The sequence below is a fragment of the Netta rufina genome (assembly GCF_964035555.1).
Source record: "Netta rufina genome assembly, chromosome: 2".
Classification (NCBI taxonomy): Eukaryota; Metazoa; Chordata; class Aves; order Anseriformes; family Anatidae; genus Netta; species Netta rufina.
In genome coordinates this window covers 59,350,362-59,367,651 of record NC_140124.1, presented here as the reverse complement: position 1 = coordinate 59,367,651, position 17,290 = coordinate 59,350,362, and the positions used below count along the sequence as shown (strand labels likewise).

Genomic DNA, 17,290 nt, shown 5'->3' with positions numbered 1-17,290 from the left:
TCCACATAGAAATCCAGCAATACTTATTTAGAATATGGAGACTCATATTGTAATGGTTTAAAACTAGTGGTCCTAGCAGTTCTTGACACAGCCCCTTGAAATAGCTTACAACATGCATTTTAAAATCCACTTTTACCTTATGCTGAACTTAATTTCTGTAAATTTTACTAATGTTTTATCCGTGCTTCCAGTTAAACCATTCATAATTTGCATGCCTTCTTGACTGAATAAGAATCAATTTGTCTTTCCTGTTAAATATTTATTGGCTTAGCTGTTTCTTTGGCCTGAGATTCAGCTAAACAGTGTACACACTAGAACAAAAATGCTTATGATTGCTGATATGATGACACTAATTTATAGAAGCTGGCCCAATGTGCTGTATATATTGATCAGACAGCTGCATGGTAGTTCCAGAGAATGTGACTCTGGTCTTGAAATAACATTAAGAAATGAAATGTTTTAGATCATGCTTAAAGATGTGTGCACAGATATGTTCCTTTCAGGGAATAACTTTTAAATTCCTGTAAAAAGAAACAAAAGAAAACAACCCATAACCAAACAGGGGAAAAACTCCAAAACTATACAACTCTGCCAAGCACTACATATTTCTGTTCATGTGTAGTTCTTAAGCTTCAGAAGTTTGCAATATTATATTGAAACTTGTATACACATTTCTGTTCATAATTTCTATAAGAATGAAAAGATGCAATTTAAAGCCTATCAAGGCCATATGTTAATCTGTAACTTCACTAGATTTTGCACTAGATCATTCATTTAAATGTGATGCAGAAAATCACGCTGCAGAACTTGATATCACTGTTCTAATTGAGGTGATTTTAAGATGTTCATGTTAACCCCATAACATTTTTGGGCTATATATTTTGTTTCCACATACAGAAAGTGGGATATATAGCCTCTGTTCCAGTAAGTGTAACGAATCATTTTAAAATGTAAAAATAAAAAATAAACAACAAAATAAAGGTGTGCGTCGTTGTCCCCCCCCAACGTTTTACAAAACTATAAGGTAGAGAAAACATGAAAAATAAACATGCATCCTTTTCCCCTTCTTTCCTCAAGCTAACTGCAGGTATGAAGTTGGTGACTGTTCTGTAAATTTTGGTCAAGTATTTGGAAATTAATGTGATTTTGCTAATATAATTATGTTGTAGTTTTATCTAAAAGCTTTAGGATTTTGGTAGTTTTTTTTTCTAGACACACAGCATCCCTAATGTGTAGTTTGCAGACATGCACAGTCTAACAGACCAAAAAAATCTCTTTAAGTTTGAATTCTGTTCTGTCAGAAAGACAAGAACCATCTTGATTAGTGAGATGTCAAGTTATATGAAGAATTTATTGAACTTTTGGAAGCTCATTAACAAATCTTACTCTTCTTTTCTAAAGCTTGCAGCTGTGTCTGATGTTTTTGTGGAAAACTACGTCCCTGGGAAACTGGCTGAAATTGGTCTGGGTTATGAAGACATTAAAAAGATTGCTCCTCACATAGTGTACTGTTCAATAACAGGTATTGTAATTTCAGTAGCTTGTGTTATTGTTCCTTTATTCCACTCATCTTGTTATAAGTCATGTAGTAATATCAAGGTATGTTATTTTGCTGTCAGTTAAGTTAAACTGGAAGATAGAAAACAAGTTTAATTCAAAAACAGATACAGAAAAATTGGGAGGCAGAAATGATATCAGCACCTTGTAAGGTGATCAACAGTGGCAATAGTAGACTGCTGTGCTCCTATTTGTCACAAAGGAGACAGCATTGGTGGGGTTCCTTGCATTTTGCTTTAAACAGATTGATAACTCATTTTCCTCCATCGGTTTTACCGAACCAGTTTTCATTGCAAGTTTCCAATCTAGTCATTTCGATGTTTACTGCCCTGAAGCATCCTTCTCTCTTCAGAGTTATCTAGTTGAATGTTCATGGAAAGGAAGTAGACACGAATATCAGGACCTGCATGTGTGTTAGAATTAAATTAAAACAAAGAAGTTTGTTTTTAGCAATTCACATCTTGTTTTTAGAAGTTAACATCTTTAGCTTTTTGATGACTGTGTGTTTCCCATTTAATGGGAAGCAAGTGAGTTTTTTAGTCTGTGATGTGTTTTTCATACTTTTATGCTTTTTTGAGCCCTTAAGAAGACAAGGGCAGAAAGGCGATTATGTTCAAGACTGGCTGTGAAACCTGTTAAGTCTGTCTTTATGTATGTTTTGGTTGGTCTGCGGTTAGTTACCGCAGTGGTTTTCACATTTGCATGTGCATGTAATTTATCATTAGTAAATTGAATGTTTTTGTGTTTTTAGTTGCTGTACAGTTGATGAAAGAATAAAATGATACCCCTCTTGCAATTTATTTGTGATGGCTTGGCCTTTGATTTGGTAAATCTACTTTTCCTCATGCTGCACATGTCAGCTTCTGAGTGCTTTTTTATGGTTGTGATATTAGATGAAAACTTTGACTGAAGTAAGAAACTACTTCATTTCACAGCTTAGGTGGAAAAGGACCACTTGAGTTCATCTAGTCCAACTCCCCTGCTCAAGCCAGGTCACCTGAAGTGGGTTCCTCAGGACTGTGTCCAGATGGGTTTAGAGTATTTCCACAGATAGAAACTCCACAGTCTCTGGACAATCTGTTCCACTGTTTAACATTTTGTCATGATGAAAAATATTTTGTGTTCAGGTGCAATGCCATGGGTTTTTAATTTTTGCCCATTGCCTCTTATCATCCAATGGATGCTACTGAAAAGGGTCTGGCTCCCCCTTGCTCACTCCCTCCCACCAGGTATTTATATTCATTGGTAAGAATCCCCTGAGTTTTCTCTTTTTCTAGGCTAAAGTCTTAGCTCTTATCCTTTCCTCATGTGTCAGATACTGCAGTCTCTTAACCATTCTGTGATTCCATGAAGATGATTAAGGTTGGAAGCGACCTTAAAGACCATCCAGTTCCAACCCCTCTGCCATGAGCAGGGACACCTCCCACCAGACCAGGTTGCTGAAAGCCCCATGCAGCCTGGCCTTAAACACTTCCAGGGATGGGGCATCCACAGCTACTCTGGGCAACCTGTTCCAGTGCCTCACCGCCCTCACAGTGAGTAAGTTCTTCCTTATATCTAACCTAAATCTCCCCTCTTTTAGTTTAAAGCCATTAGTCCCTGTCCTATCACTCCCTGACCAGGAAGGAGTCCCTCTCCAGCTTTCCCATAGGCCACTTTTAGGTATTGGAAGGCTGCTATAATGTCTCTCCAGAGGCTTCTGTTCTCCAGGCTGAGCAAGCCTGAATTTTCTCAGCCTGTCTTTATAGGAAAAGTGCTCCAGCCCATTGATCGTCCTCTGTCATATTCAGCTTCAGGTTAGCCTTGGCTTTCCTAACCCTTTGCTTGCACTACTGCAAGTTGAGAACAAACTGGTTTATTTCTAAACTCTGTGACCTGATTCAAGACACTACAGCTCAAAACTATTTAGTTTACTGTACTGCATTCAAATATCATTTGCTTTTTTGGAGCTGTGGAATGAATGCTTATGTAGGAATATTTAGCTTTTTTTTTTTTTTTTTTTTTTTTTTTTTTTTAAAAAAAAATGGTAAAAAGGTCAAAACTAAAATATTTGCTGACAAAAATTGCTTACTGTATAAGCTCAGATTAAAATGTGAATGCCTATGGAAAGAGACCAAAATATTTTTTTCCATTGTAAACAAATAAGGTTAGACAAATAGCAAAGGAGGTTGTTAAATGCAATGAAACATTTCAGTAGTAATTATGATTCTATGTGTACTGCTAATTATTATGGAGAATGCTAGGGGAATTTCTGTACTTAAGCCATTTTCTGCAAGGGGTCAATTTGAGAAATTGTTAATTTGAATATTAAATTATTAAATACAAAAGGCTTCAGAACAAATTAGTAAAATGAATACTTACAAATCATCTGTATCAGTATATTGGAGCAAGGTGAAGTTTTGTTGGAGCCTGTGTTATTAATATGCATCATAACTTTGCCAAGGAAAACATACAAAAAGTTAACTGACCACACTGAGCTGTTCATGTAAACATATGAATCATTTCACTTCTCTGAAGCAGATGGGGGAACCTTATCAGTAATCCTTCACTTTATAAGGTACTTCTCATTCCTCTGCTTGCTGTTCATAGCATTCAAATGCTTTTCCTCTTTCTTCTTGTTTCTTAAATGTGGAAGTCTATTAAAAATAAGGGGATTTGGGCACAGAAATCTGTCTATAAACAATGTCTTAGATGTTGTGATGTTAGTTATGATAGTATGTGATCTAAAAACAGGTTTATATGAGTTAATTGAGGCATCTGATTTGGATGCCTGGTTTTGTGAAAAATTGGTGCAGGAAACAGGTTAATGCTGTGTTCTGAAAGGCCCTCAAAAAGTACTCAGTTCCCTGACTGTAGACAGGAGCTATGCATGTGACAATGTGCAAGGATAAAGATTGGAATTAAAGTGAAGTGGAATGACCCTTGGACAAACTGAATTCTTGTAGGTTCCTGAGGGCTTAGATGCAATATTTCAGATAGAAAGAGACTGAGAATGCAGTCTAAGATTATTTGGTAATGCCATAAAAAAAAAACCTATGTGTATATAAAATGCCTAGCTGGAGATATGGAAAATATGAGTTAAGGAAGATCCAAAGAGAAGTATTGTTTGTCAGATGTAAGAGATGTGCTGGCCTAGAACATAGGATTAAATGGACTAGTTGTCTTCCCAAATGTTGAAAATTGTTGAGACAAATTATCTTGGTTACAGAAACCCCTTTTACATCTAAACAGTGGGACTTCATCCATCATTTTGCACCTCACTTACAGGCTGTGCAAGAGATAATAGGAATATGTTAGTTCTCAAGCTCTTTCTGTTTTGCAGGTCCTGTGAAGGATAATGGATACACAGTATAACATGAATTATGTTATACTGTCTTTGAACAGAGGATTGGAGTGGTTTATGCTGTTTCACTCAGTTTCAAATATGCTTTTTAAAGGGTGTATTTTATGTATCATGACTATTATTAACAGACAAAATGATGTTGGTCATTGTTAATGACTATCATGAACTCTATTACATTTTAGATATGAGAATACAGAGACAGACATTTTGGCATAACACTTGATAATGCATAAATAACCAAGAAATAAACATGTCCAGTGTGTCAAAATCAGGGTGTTTTCCCAACTTCTTATTTTTTTCTTCTTGTTATTCATTCTACATGCTGAAGACATTATGGCAGATTCTTTTAATAAATTACAAATAATTACTGGACGCTACTTCCCCTATCCATTTAGTTAACTCATTAATGAGACTGGATATCATCTGGAATGTCTTGGTTTCTTATTTTTGGAACAATATTACCTTTCATGTTTAAACATCATAGGTATGGAATGCAATCAATAAACAAGTAATTTGAAGGAATCAGTTTCACCCTACAGCATAACTTGTGTAGCAGCTGTGATCAAGATGTCTTTCAGATTTTTTTTGTCTCATTCAGTTGTTACATGCAAGTATAAGTAAGTCGAGTTGGATATTAAAACTTTTAATTTTAGGGGCCATCCAAAAATATGGAAAGTAACTTTCTGACTCTAGACCGCATTGTATCTTTCCTTTCTATTATTCCAGAGAGTGTGTGCTCAAGTTGTAATTGTTTTAGTGTTGTTATTATTATTATTGTTTTAAATATAAGATTATCTCTGTCTATTACCTTTTACCTTGCCTTTTTCTAGATACAATTGCCCAACTTAGCAAGTTCAGATTCTTCCTCCACTAGCTCAGTTCCTCACCAAACATCAATTTCTCCTACCTCTTTTGGCAACCCACGCTTTCCTACCAAAATAATTTTCCAGGTAATATCCTTCAGAACCTTCATTCTAACCTGTTTTTTTGCTGCATAATGGTTGTGAGCAGTAAATATAAATAAAAAGTGGGCTTGAGCATTCTCCATTGGTCTGTGAGGACAACATAGATATATTTGTCAGGACCAACTGCTGGGACATGTGGTATGGTGTAGCATGTGCATCATTGACTGAATTGGAGATTTTAGCCTTGAAGCACTAGCAAATGTTTCCTTGGATAGTGTGTATTTTCCAGCTCTCATCATACCTTAAAACTGAATTCAGATATTTTGGTGGAAATAAAAAACAAAACAGAACCTTCAAAAGACACAACGATATTAAAGCCATAACCATGACAAAAGTCTACCATTTTTTTTCAAGTCTTCACTGTAAAGAATAGAAATTCTCAGGGTTTTAAGCAAAGAGCTGTAAAGTTGTTTTCTAATATAGCAAAACAAACCAGCTTCCTCCTCAGTTTTGTGCTTAGGAATAGCAGAACCATTCTGTGACATTCTGTGAGAAAACATTCAGAAGTTTTGTTCTCATTATAGTGTAAAGATCAAGATTTGACTCTACTGCATAAAATACTTTTTTCAATGAAAGGTATGGAGGTGAGTGGTTCAGTGGAACAGGCACACATTGTAGCAGAAAAAAATCTGGAGACAGGCTTCCTGGAAGTCAAAAGCTATGCTACTTTATAATCTACACAGACTTCAGCAATTTCTCTTACATACGGGAATGCTGTTGGTATGGAATCGCCTCCTTTTAAATTTTGGACTGCTGCAAATTCCTAGTGATAGTAAAATGAAAGGTAGTGTAATTTTTCAGACAGTCCAAGGTCATACGTGGGTGAAGAGTTTAGACATAGGTAAGCCAGCTGCTGTTGTCTTTTTGACATTTTGGAAGTCCTGATTAGCAAACCAAGTTTCTTATCCAAACAGCGCTGATTGAATGTTTCCAGCCCTGTGGCAGCAGTATTTCTCAATGTTTCTGCTGCTTTGTAAGTGCTCTCAAGCTCCAGATTGTCTGTTCTCACTCACAAGTTGGCTTTGCTGGTGAGAGTAATCTTAAAATTAGTCTAAATATATTATATTTTGACAGTTCTGTGGTTGAGATTGGTTTAATATTTTATTATTTTTTTTAATTGGCTGTGTAAGGTAAATAATGTACAGGTCACAGGAAAGTGACCATTTGTTGCTATCGGTATGGTCTGTATAGTTCAACGAAGAAAATCCGTTCATTTCTGAACAGGAGGGGGCACTGTTTAAAAGGACAACTTTATTTTCAAATCAAAGCACTTTTTTTTTCTTAATACCTCTGAAGGTAATACGTTTGGAAAGACTTTGAATTTTGTAGGTTTTTTGAATGACGAAAGCTATATTGCTCTTAGCTTCTCAACCCCTGCCTCCCTGCTCTGTTCGTTTATTACTTTTTGATTGAACTGTGCTTGCTTTACTTCTCTCTTACAGGTTTTGCTGAAGCTGGTGTTCCTTACTTTTTGGCTCCTTACCTTCTTTTCTAGGAAGCAAGCTACATAATACCTTGTATCATATGCAGGTTGCTTTTGTGTGTCATTTGTGGCATTACCCAATTTCTTCTTTTTAATGTTTCCTTTTTCTGTCATGCCATTTCTTAAAATATGGCTGTATGGTACTTAGTTTTATGCCTGTTTTAAGATTTGTTTGTTTTCTCCTGTAAACAGGAGAAAAACAGTCTGGTGTATTTATGCTTGAAAGAGGTTGAAGACACAATGATGATCTGTTATGCAGAAATATCTTTTTTTTTTTTTTTTTTGTTGAACTACAAATAAGATGTTTGGAATTGGTGATTTTATTAACTTTGTATTACTGTAACAGACTATATTTATCCAGGATTTTTGGTCTCTAACCCCAAAGAGTCTTAACTCTGATTTTAAAAATGATTAGGCTACATGGAAGTGTTAATTGTGCTTGTTAGCAAAAAGTAGTGTAAAAAGAAAAAAAAAAAAAAAAGTAGAAAGAATGGCAAAATATTTTTTTCACGTTTTGTGTGTCTTCTGAGTTTCATACGGTTCTAAATCTGTAATTTTACCTTGTAATGAATGTACATAAAGTCCTTAAAATCCATAAATGAACATATTCCTTCAAAAATGTCTTATGCATCTCTTGCATGATTCTGATGAATCTGAGAAGCAAAGTAGTTCTTCACTCTGTCTATCTGCCTAACAGATAGTAACTCAAAATAATGTACTGATGATTTGTAGCTGCTCCTCATGAGAAGATGTAGTGTTATAATTTCGATGCTCATCCTACTTTGTCTCCAGGATTTTCATGACAGGGAAAAAAACAACAACCTCAGCATGTTTTGATGGTCAAAGGCTAGCCAAAGTGTTCTTAGTCCTCTAATTTGTACACTTTCAGTGGTGAGATGTGGAATTGCCTTGAACTAGGTATAGTTTGTAGACTCCCTCTTACCAAATGATTCTGGCCTATAAAATCATAGATAACTTGGACAGTCTAATTCTTGGTGCTCACTCCTTCCCCTGATGCACGCATGATGTTTTTGTCACTTCTAGATGGTTATAGGTCTGGATATAATTACTTGGAATAAATTGGTAGACTACCTGCCAACACAATGATAGATCCTACATTAAAGAAAATAGAGTATGTTTCATAACATGATATAAATTGGCAAAGTAACTTCTTAATGTTGTAAATTATTGCTTATGGAAATAGCATACAGGTAGGAAATGAAGTTCTGCTCAGAAGCTGGCTCAAGCAATGTTTTAGTTGTAACTAAACAACAGCAACTGTAGAAATGGTTTTGGTCAAAAGTTATTAACATTTCACTCTCCCAAATTTACTAAAGATGGATTTTTTTTTTGTAATTAAAAAAGCAAAATAATTTCATCAAATGATTCTAAAAGTAGGCAAAACAACTTGGAAAAAAAAAAGCACTGAAAGTGAGACAGAAAAAAAAAAAAGGCAAGCCAATGCAAGCATGAAGAGTGAAATGGAAATTTGGAGAATTAGCTGAGAATTTAAAGAATTGCAGCAGTCTTTTGATGCTCTAAAAGCACGAATGATTTGAGAGGATGAGATAATTAAAGAAGCTGGGAACTACAGAAAAAGCGGATCAGTGTCATAGTATCAGTCTTCAGTAAAAGAATGTTCAGAGAAATTTTCAACAGATCTATTGTTTTCTAAAAATAGAAGATACTGTACTGTCAGACTGCCATGTGAAAAGAGGCATTTTCAGAACAAACTGGGCGTCTTGCTTCTAGTAGTTCTTGATGTGGTTTAAGAATAAAAAGGCAGGTCTGGAAAACTATGAACATTATACCTCTCTTAAATAAACAGAAAAATCAGATTTGCAATTTGTGAGGTATGAACTTACTGACAGCAATTGACAAAGCATTTGAAGGTGAAAAAATATGCAACATCTACCTGAGCCTGATCTGATAAAAATAGAGCACTTAAAAAGAAAATCAAGTGTGTCAAATGTGTTAGCTTTTGCATTATGCAGTTGAAAGATGGATTAAGGACTTGATATGTCAATTTTTTTCATAGCTTGAAGTTATCGGAGTGAGTTGTTAAATTATTAAGCAGGGTTTAGAGATAAAATAGTCTATGATAATAATTTTTGAGGCTTTACAGAGACAAATCATTACTGGGATTATATAATTAACAGGTATAATAGGGCAATAAACTTTGTGGCATATATTTCAACTACAGTAAAGTTCTTGACACTCACAGTTTCATAAATAAGCTAGGGAAATGCAATGTAAAACAAATAATAAAATTGTTTCTGGAGTGACCAGCAACTAGCTTAGATCTTGTACTATACAAGTGAAAACTATTAGTGTCTCATATGTGATGTGGAAGGCAGTACCTCAGAACTGACATTGCTGGATATTTTGTTTTGATAAGTATGGTGATAGAATAAGGATGACCCCCAAATCCTCATGTGATTAAGAACAACAGGGTGTTTATTGTGGGCTTTGGAGTTAAGGGGTGGGAGGAGTCTAGAGCTGTTTTACAGATATAAACCATAATTTTCTCTTTATAGCATTATAAATCTTCTTTAAAATTGTTTCTGGGAGTATGGCTAGCTCACAGATAAGTCATGTAGGGCTGGCCTCAACAGCTCTGCTCAGTTTTTCCTCCCACAACCAGGGACTTAAAACATTCCCAACAGTCCCTGTGTCAGCAGAGCCCAACGGGCAGTTGCGTGATGTATTCCTGGTGTAAAAGCAGCAATTTAATTGCCTGAGATCTGCATACAGCTCAAAAGGTCCACAAAGCAGAAAGGGAGTACAAGTGTATTATACAGCATGATTAGAATTAGAAATGACCTTGACCAATTTGTCTATACAAATAATAGAGCAAGGGTAGAATTAAATGTTGGAGCAAGTCCAATGTACCATTCTTAATCAGAAATAATGAAGTCCTTTTTAAGATACTGTGGGTGAGAGAAGGGTGCTCAGAAGATTTGGATGTAATAATAGTGGGGCATGATTGAAATTGAACCTAAGTCCATGATGTCCTATTGTCATAGATGAAAGATTGCATTATACTGGATTATATTAAGACAAATATGACCTAAAAGACTGCTCCTGCCCTACTCCACATTGGTGTGTTCTCACTTGGAAGGCTAAGGCTGCTTCTTGGTGACATATTTAAAAAGTGATGTGAACAACTGAAGAGAGTTCAGAGAACTATGGATAAGAATCACTGTATAGGGAAGGTAGCTCAAACCTCATTTTTTCTTAACTAAAAGCTGCTATGATCAGAAAGAGCTATTGTGGCCATTTAACCCTTTCTTCCTAAAATGTCCTGTAAATTTGCATGTAGTAGTTCTTAAATGAAGATCCTGATGGTATGTGAAGGCACCAACAAAAAGTCCTTGCTTGATGTATAGGAGCAGTCAATATGTTGCTTGGTTTTCAACGTGAGAGTGTTAAGAACAACAACAACAAAAAAAATTGGTAGTTAGTAGTTAAAATAATAATTTGGATGTGACCATTGGAGAATTGGGTAGTCTGATTTTGACAGGTGATTTGGAATAGGAGAACACCCTATGATAATAAATGATGCATATCCACTATTATCTACTATTAAAGATGTGTTTCTCAAGCAGGTGGCATGTGAAGCCTGGATATTTAAAAATGGTAGTGCATTGCAGAGAAATTTGTCTTTTAGTGCTCTGCAGAGTTTGCTGTCGTATGTCCTTGAGAGCAAGATGGCTGTAGAAATAAAAATTGAGTAGGCAAATATGCAGATAATGAGAACAGGCACAGTTATGAATAGATATTCACATCAGGATGTTTGGAACAAGCCAGGAAACTACTGACCTCTTTGAATTCCAGACTACGTGGTGTCAGTTGTTTGTTGTACAGTTCAGGATTGATACACGAAAGAAACTTAATCATCAAATTTAATGATGATCTTGTTTTGAGGAAGGTAGATTACAGTATTTCCTTGCAGATTTTAGATATGGTGAGAATTAAATACTTTGGTGCTTTTCTGCCCTGTGCTGATGTGCTCAGTTGTAATTATTAGTGTAAACTACGTGTTCACAAAAGTTAACAACCAGCTCCTTTTGCAGCTTCATGGCATGCAGCAGAAACTATTAAGAGGGTACTACGCTTCTCACACATAGTTATTCTGATATCTGAGGTGGCCATCTATATAGTCAAATTTACTTATGAAGGCTATATTAGTTCTAAATATGAGTTTCTGCAAGATTTGAGGATAGAGCTTTAATTTATAAGGCACAACAGTTAAATATTGTAGAGCCATAATCTCTCTCTCTCACACACACACACATACACAAAAACAACTCATAAAGAAGTTAAACAAAAAGTTATGCTTGTATGTATGTTTGTAAGTTGAGACTAGTTCTACCTGTTCTTCTAGGGAGTAGAACAGTTTTTGAAGCTATCATTCCTTACTCCTTGTATTCACCAAATGAATAAAGTAGCCAAAACCTCTGATGTGACAATTTTAATTTTAACATTAAAAGGTAGAGAATTTTCTTATTCAAGGAAATTAATTGGCAGAAATTCAGGTGTCCAAATTCAGCTTTGATAATGCAAAAAAAAAAAAAGTGTGTGTGGGGCAAAACCAAAACAAACCCAACCCCAAAACAATTGTTCTTGTTTCTGTGAATGGAGAAATAATTCTTGTTGTTCCTAAGAACAAAGCAATCAATCACAATGGTGATACAATGACAAATCAGTGTTAGTATTACATAGTACATAGTTCTGCAGATTTTTCTTTTTAAAAAAGTGAATTTTTGATGCCAGTCACAATGTATTTACATAACCCAACAGTGTTGTGTTGAAAAAATAAGAGCTATCTGGAATGTGTTGATATAGCTGCGTTACTTTTGTGAGCTGCCTGCCTCAGTCATTTGTCATGGTGTAGCAGTATGTGCTGTTAATGGACTTTTATTACTTGTTTAGAGCTAAAAGAAGATTTGTGTAAATGCAAAACTTCAGGAAAAAGTCTGTTAAGAGATGACTTGATTAAAGGAAGGTGGTACTATAGCTGAGGTTTCTGAAAACTGCCCCTAAGTTTCAGGGGCAATTCAGGGACTATCATGTTCTAAGGTTTTACGTCATTTTGATATTTTTAAATGTTAAGATAACATCGTGCCTCTGCTTTTCTGCCTCTTGCAGAAAGCCACCTGTGATGTTCCCAAATCTTCTTTTGCTTGTCACAAACTCTGTTCCAGAATTCTGCTGCCTCAGGGCTGGCACTCTGTGTGGCCATAATTTCTTCCCAAAGTAAAACACTTAATATATGTAATAAGCTGCAGTCCTAACCACATGAAACTTAGTTTGTGTAAATTTATTTATTAATAAAATAAAGCAAATATTGTTATTTAGTAGGAATGAAAACAGAAGACCTTCTAGCAGTTGACTGCTTTATTCAGAAATGAGTTATGGGGGCCAATGGGAGCTTTTAATTTCTTTTCCCAGCCATTAGTGTTAATTATTATCCTACTGATATACAGCTATGTGAGTGGGTCATTCTTACTGGTGCTATATACTTGATTTGATTTCTGTTCCTTAAGACCACCTAAATCTTCCCTATTGTCTGTTTTATATCCCAGGTGATATATTCACAAACTACTTTTTTGGATGCAAATAAAAAAGTTCTGTGTGTTAGGCACAATAATTTTTTCCATGTTGGATTTAGTGTTATATTTGGTGCTTTTTCTTGATATGGAGTTTTTTTAATGAAAAAAAGTAGTAATCCTGATCACTCTGAGGAAGACTGGGAAACAGTGACCCCACTGGTAATCAAGGGTTTACAAATGGATGACAAACAATGGGATTGCTTTGAATTGCTTTGTTATTTTAAATAAATAAATAATATTTTTTCTCTTTTAAGGTTCGTTTGTTTTAGAAGCTTGATTAATAGGATTTGAATTCTTGGGACTGCTGGTTATAATATTGTAAAGTTGTTCAAAATCCTCACAATTTTTTTTTTTGGTCTTGTTCATGTTGTAATTAAGTTGGAAGTGTCTGTTTAATCTAAGCACCTTAAACTTGTAAAGGCTTTCTGTATGCGTTACCCCTAAACAGTTGATTTGGGAATTGTCATATAACTTTACCACTCAGTTGTATCATGCTCTGAAGATGAACCGTATAAAAAATTTAAAACTATATCTGCTTATTCAGGAAGTCTGTCAGCTGCAAACTGTTGGAAGCTGGGAGAGTACTCAGGAAAAATATTAGATAGGCTTATCCTCTTCATATCGGCATCTGTTTTTCTCCCCTTCTGAGACAGAACATGTAGATAGCTGGGTCTTGAGTCTGATCTAGTACATTTGTTCTTATATTCCTGTGCTATCCCATGCTTTTTGGACAACAGCTAAACTTTCATACCCATCAACATAGCTCAGACAGCATGAGGACAGATTCTCTGTGCTCGTTCTGTTCCTGTCCCTCTGGAGCATTATTGATGGAACCAATATTGTTGCTCAAAATACCAATTGCAGGACTAAAAAGTCCCCCTAGCAGCACTTTTAAAAACAATTTGGGGAACATGAGCTTCCAAAAGACTGCAGAGTAAAATGTGAACCAACCGGGCCTGACAGACATTGCAGAGCAATTTAGCTGGTTACCTCTTAATTGGAGGAAAAGCAAAATGGGCTTGACTTCTGGAGTCTATTTGTAGTGGTGATGGCAACAATGCTTTTTGACCTGTTATACAGAAAAACTGTCCACTCCAGTCAGGGGTGATTAAAATATGAATATCCCAAAGGTGCATTTTAAGAGTATTTCAGAATAAAAGCAAACTTTAATGATGTCACCTTGTGCAGGACTAATTTTAACCACATTAGTTGTTAGGATATAGGACCAAAGGCTAATTTTCCTACTTAAATTATTGTTGGATTTATCTACTTTTTTAATTTGTTTTATTTTATTTTTTTTTTATTCCTGAATTCCCAATGTAATAATTTTGCAAAGAGCTAACAGACACATTCAAAGTGGGGAGGCTTCTGTAACATTCAGCTGGTTGACAAACTTCTTGGAACTGAGTGTGAGGCTGTTTTCTATACAACAGACTTCTGTCAGCACAGCTGTGCTGGTTAGAATGTGAAGAGGTGTGAACATTGACTGGTTTAGCTGTTTTGGCAGAAGCCATTAGCAACAATGCTATTATATTGGCAAAAGTTTTTCTTTTACTGGTAAAATTGATCTGCTCAGAATTGCATTTCTGTAAGTGGTTTTACATTGTAGTATAAAACATAATTTGTCCTGGAAAGCTGTATTTGCATAAGCAGTGCTTTGCCAGTATATGGTGTAATGTTATCATTAGAGTAATGAAGGGCTCTAGCATAGACACAGATCAAACTTCCAAAATATATCAGTAATACAAACTAATAAGAAAAGGTTGGAAGCTGACAGGAGACATTGAAACAAAGGTTTCTGAGAAACTGATGGGAGCTTACAGGCCCCCCTCTCTGTTGGTGGGATTGGTATCCTTGTGTGATTAAGATCTGATGTGCATCTTGGTGTCCTTGTGTGGTTCAGATCTGATGTGAAGGTAGGCTTAGCTGAGTGCCTCTAAGTCTTTGAGTTTGCGTGCTTCTGTCACCAGCACACCAGCAGCAGCTAGGGTGCATGTATTTTTGCTGTAAGTGATTGAGCTAACCTTTTGTGCTTGCATTAAGCATCTTAGCTGAAAAGCCGTGCTGTTTTTTTTCTGCTACTGTTTCTCCAATCACACGTAGCCTGAATGTCCAAAATATTGTGAGTTTAGAGAAATTGTTGAAACTGAGTGCAGTTCTGAAATGCTCTTGCGTTCCTGTTCCTTGTTCAGTATGAGAAATATATACAAAGTTTACTGAACAAGTCATAATTCTTCCATGCTTTAAAGCTTAGTATTGACTTTCAGCTATGCATGGAAGTAGTGGTTTTCTTATGACTTCATGCTCATTGCTTGTTCTTTCATCTAAATGTAAGCACCCTAAAATTAGCAGTATTTTGTATAAAATCTGAAACTTCAGGATTTTGGACTCTGTCCTAATGAAGAATACCAGAGAAGACAGCCTGTGAATTGTAAGGTTTGACACTGGGTTAGTTTACAGTGAATGAAACCAGATTAGGCACTGAAATCCTGGGTATGAACAACATAGCAACGCAGTACAATTGTGGAGACACTTACTGATGGTTTAATGTTTATTTTTCAGTAGCTATTATACTTGGGCTGATGCCTAGCTAAATTAACAGAAATGAAGCTGGAAGATTTTAGGCAGCTTCAGAAGCCATGCAGTAGGCTTTTGTAAAGCTGTGCTTATTGTTCTTGAGTTCTAATATTCTAGAGAGAAGACCCAAGCAAAGATCACCAAGCATTTTTTGTTATTACTAAAAAGATCTCTCATCTGGTTTCCAAAGAAGTTCGTTTTAGGAGATAGTCATGTCTTGTAGCCCTCTTTTCTGCCTTTTTTTTTTTTTTTTTTTTCATGATAGACTTTCTATATGAGAGTTGCAGCATTTTTGTTTCTTTTACTGTTTAAAATGTTGAGGCTTTGAGATTTCAGCAAAATAATGGATCGGTATGACTTACGAAGATGATACAAAGTTCCCATGTTTTTGTTGTTGGACTTTACTGTATTTTCTGCGGGTATTATTAGATTGGTAGGAAGACTGTCAGTAGCTGATGTTGACCCAAAAATGTTTCCTAGTATGCATATGGTCTTCATTACTTCTGTTTTTAAAATACTGTGATAAAATAAATCCCTTTGCCAGTAGCTAAAAAAGAAAAAGAAAACAGTTTTGGGTGTAAAAGACACAAACTGTTGAAAAATAGCCTGTATTTTGTCATTTACAGAAACTGAAATGGTGGCAGTATCTGGCACTTTTCCATGTGCTTGAACATTAAAAGCATTCTGTATCCCTGTGTTTATGTCAGAGTTGGCCGAAACCCACTGATCTGCAAGTTGTCTTGTACAGAAAACTTTGTCATTAGAAGTTGTAGATTTTACTGCAATGTAAGGGTAATGAGAACAGGACTGTGCAAAACAGTCCTCTTTACAAGACTTTTACTTATGGGAGAATAATCTGCTTGTGACGCATAGGACAAGAAGTGATTGTTTAAATGTAAATAAAAAAGACTCATATTAAAGTTAAGAAAAGCACCCTCGTAGATAGAAGGCTTTCTTGCACTGGAGTAGAGTCGTTATGGATACTGCAAAGTCAGAATGCAGGTACATTGTGGTTGTGTCTTGCAGTGAACCATGACCATCTTTTCAAATGGAGAATGGCTGGGGTCGGGAAGAAAAAAAATTTTAACTTCTAAGACAGTACATCTTTCATAAGAATTCAGTGGAGCTACAATTACCAGATGCTTGCTTACATAAAGCTATATTCTTTGTATGGCAAGACAGGCTATCAGGTATAGAATCATGGAATGGTTTGGGTTGGAAGGGACCTTAAGATCATCCAGTTATAACCCTCCTGCCATGAATAAGGATGCCACCCACCAGACCAAGTTGCCCAAAGCCCCATCCAACATGGCCTTGAACACTTTCAGGGATGGGGTATCCACAGCTTCTCTGGGCAACCTGTTCCAGGGCCTCACCACCTTCATAGTGAAGAATTTATTCCTTACATCTAATCTAAACCTATCCTTTTTTAGTTTAAAATTATTACACTTTGTTCTGTCACAACACTCCCTGAGGAAGGGTCTCTCCCCAGCTTTCTTGTAGGCCCCCTTTAAATACTGCTATTATGTACCTGCTCAGATAATATGATGTATGATAGTCAGATTTTTTTTTATTTCTCTTGAATTAACTTCATTGCAGTTTTTGAAAGACTTCATAAGGTGATATCTCAAGATGGTTAGTGTTGTCTAACTAAAGGTTTGTTCAGCTGTTGGGACAATCTTTTTCTGGTATCCTGTTGTATGTTGTATATCATTTGTTTTGAAGGCGTTTCTCATCAATGAGATATGGG

The 17,290-nt window shown here is 35.8% G+C and overlaps 1 protein-coding gene across 3 annotated transcripts in view; it reads left to right on the top strand.

Annotated features, from left to right (window-relative positions):
* Window positions 1-17,290, top strand: part of SUGCT (succinyl-CoA:glutarate-CoA transferase) — a 314,340-nt gene that overhangs the window by 13,298 nt on the left and 283,752 nt on the right. For all 3 annotated transcript variants that reach the window (XM_084283112.1, XM_084283111.1, XM_084283113.1), the window contains one exon: window positions 1,402-1,522. In XM_084283112.1, coding sequence (XP_084139238.1) covers window positions 1,402-1,522 — 121 coding nt within the window. The remainder of the gene's footprint in view (window positions 1-1,401; window positions 1,523-17,290) is intronic.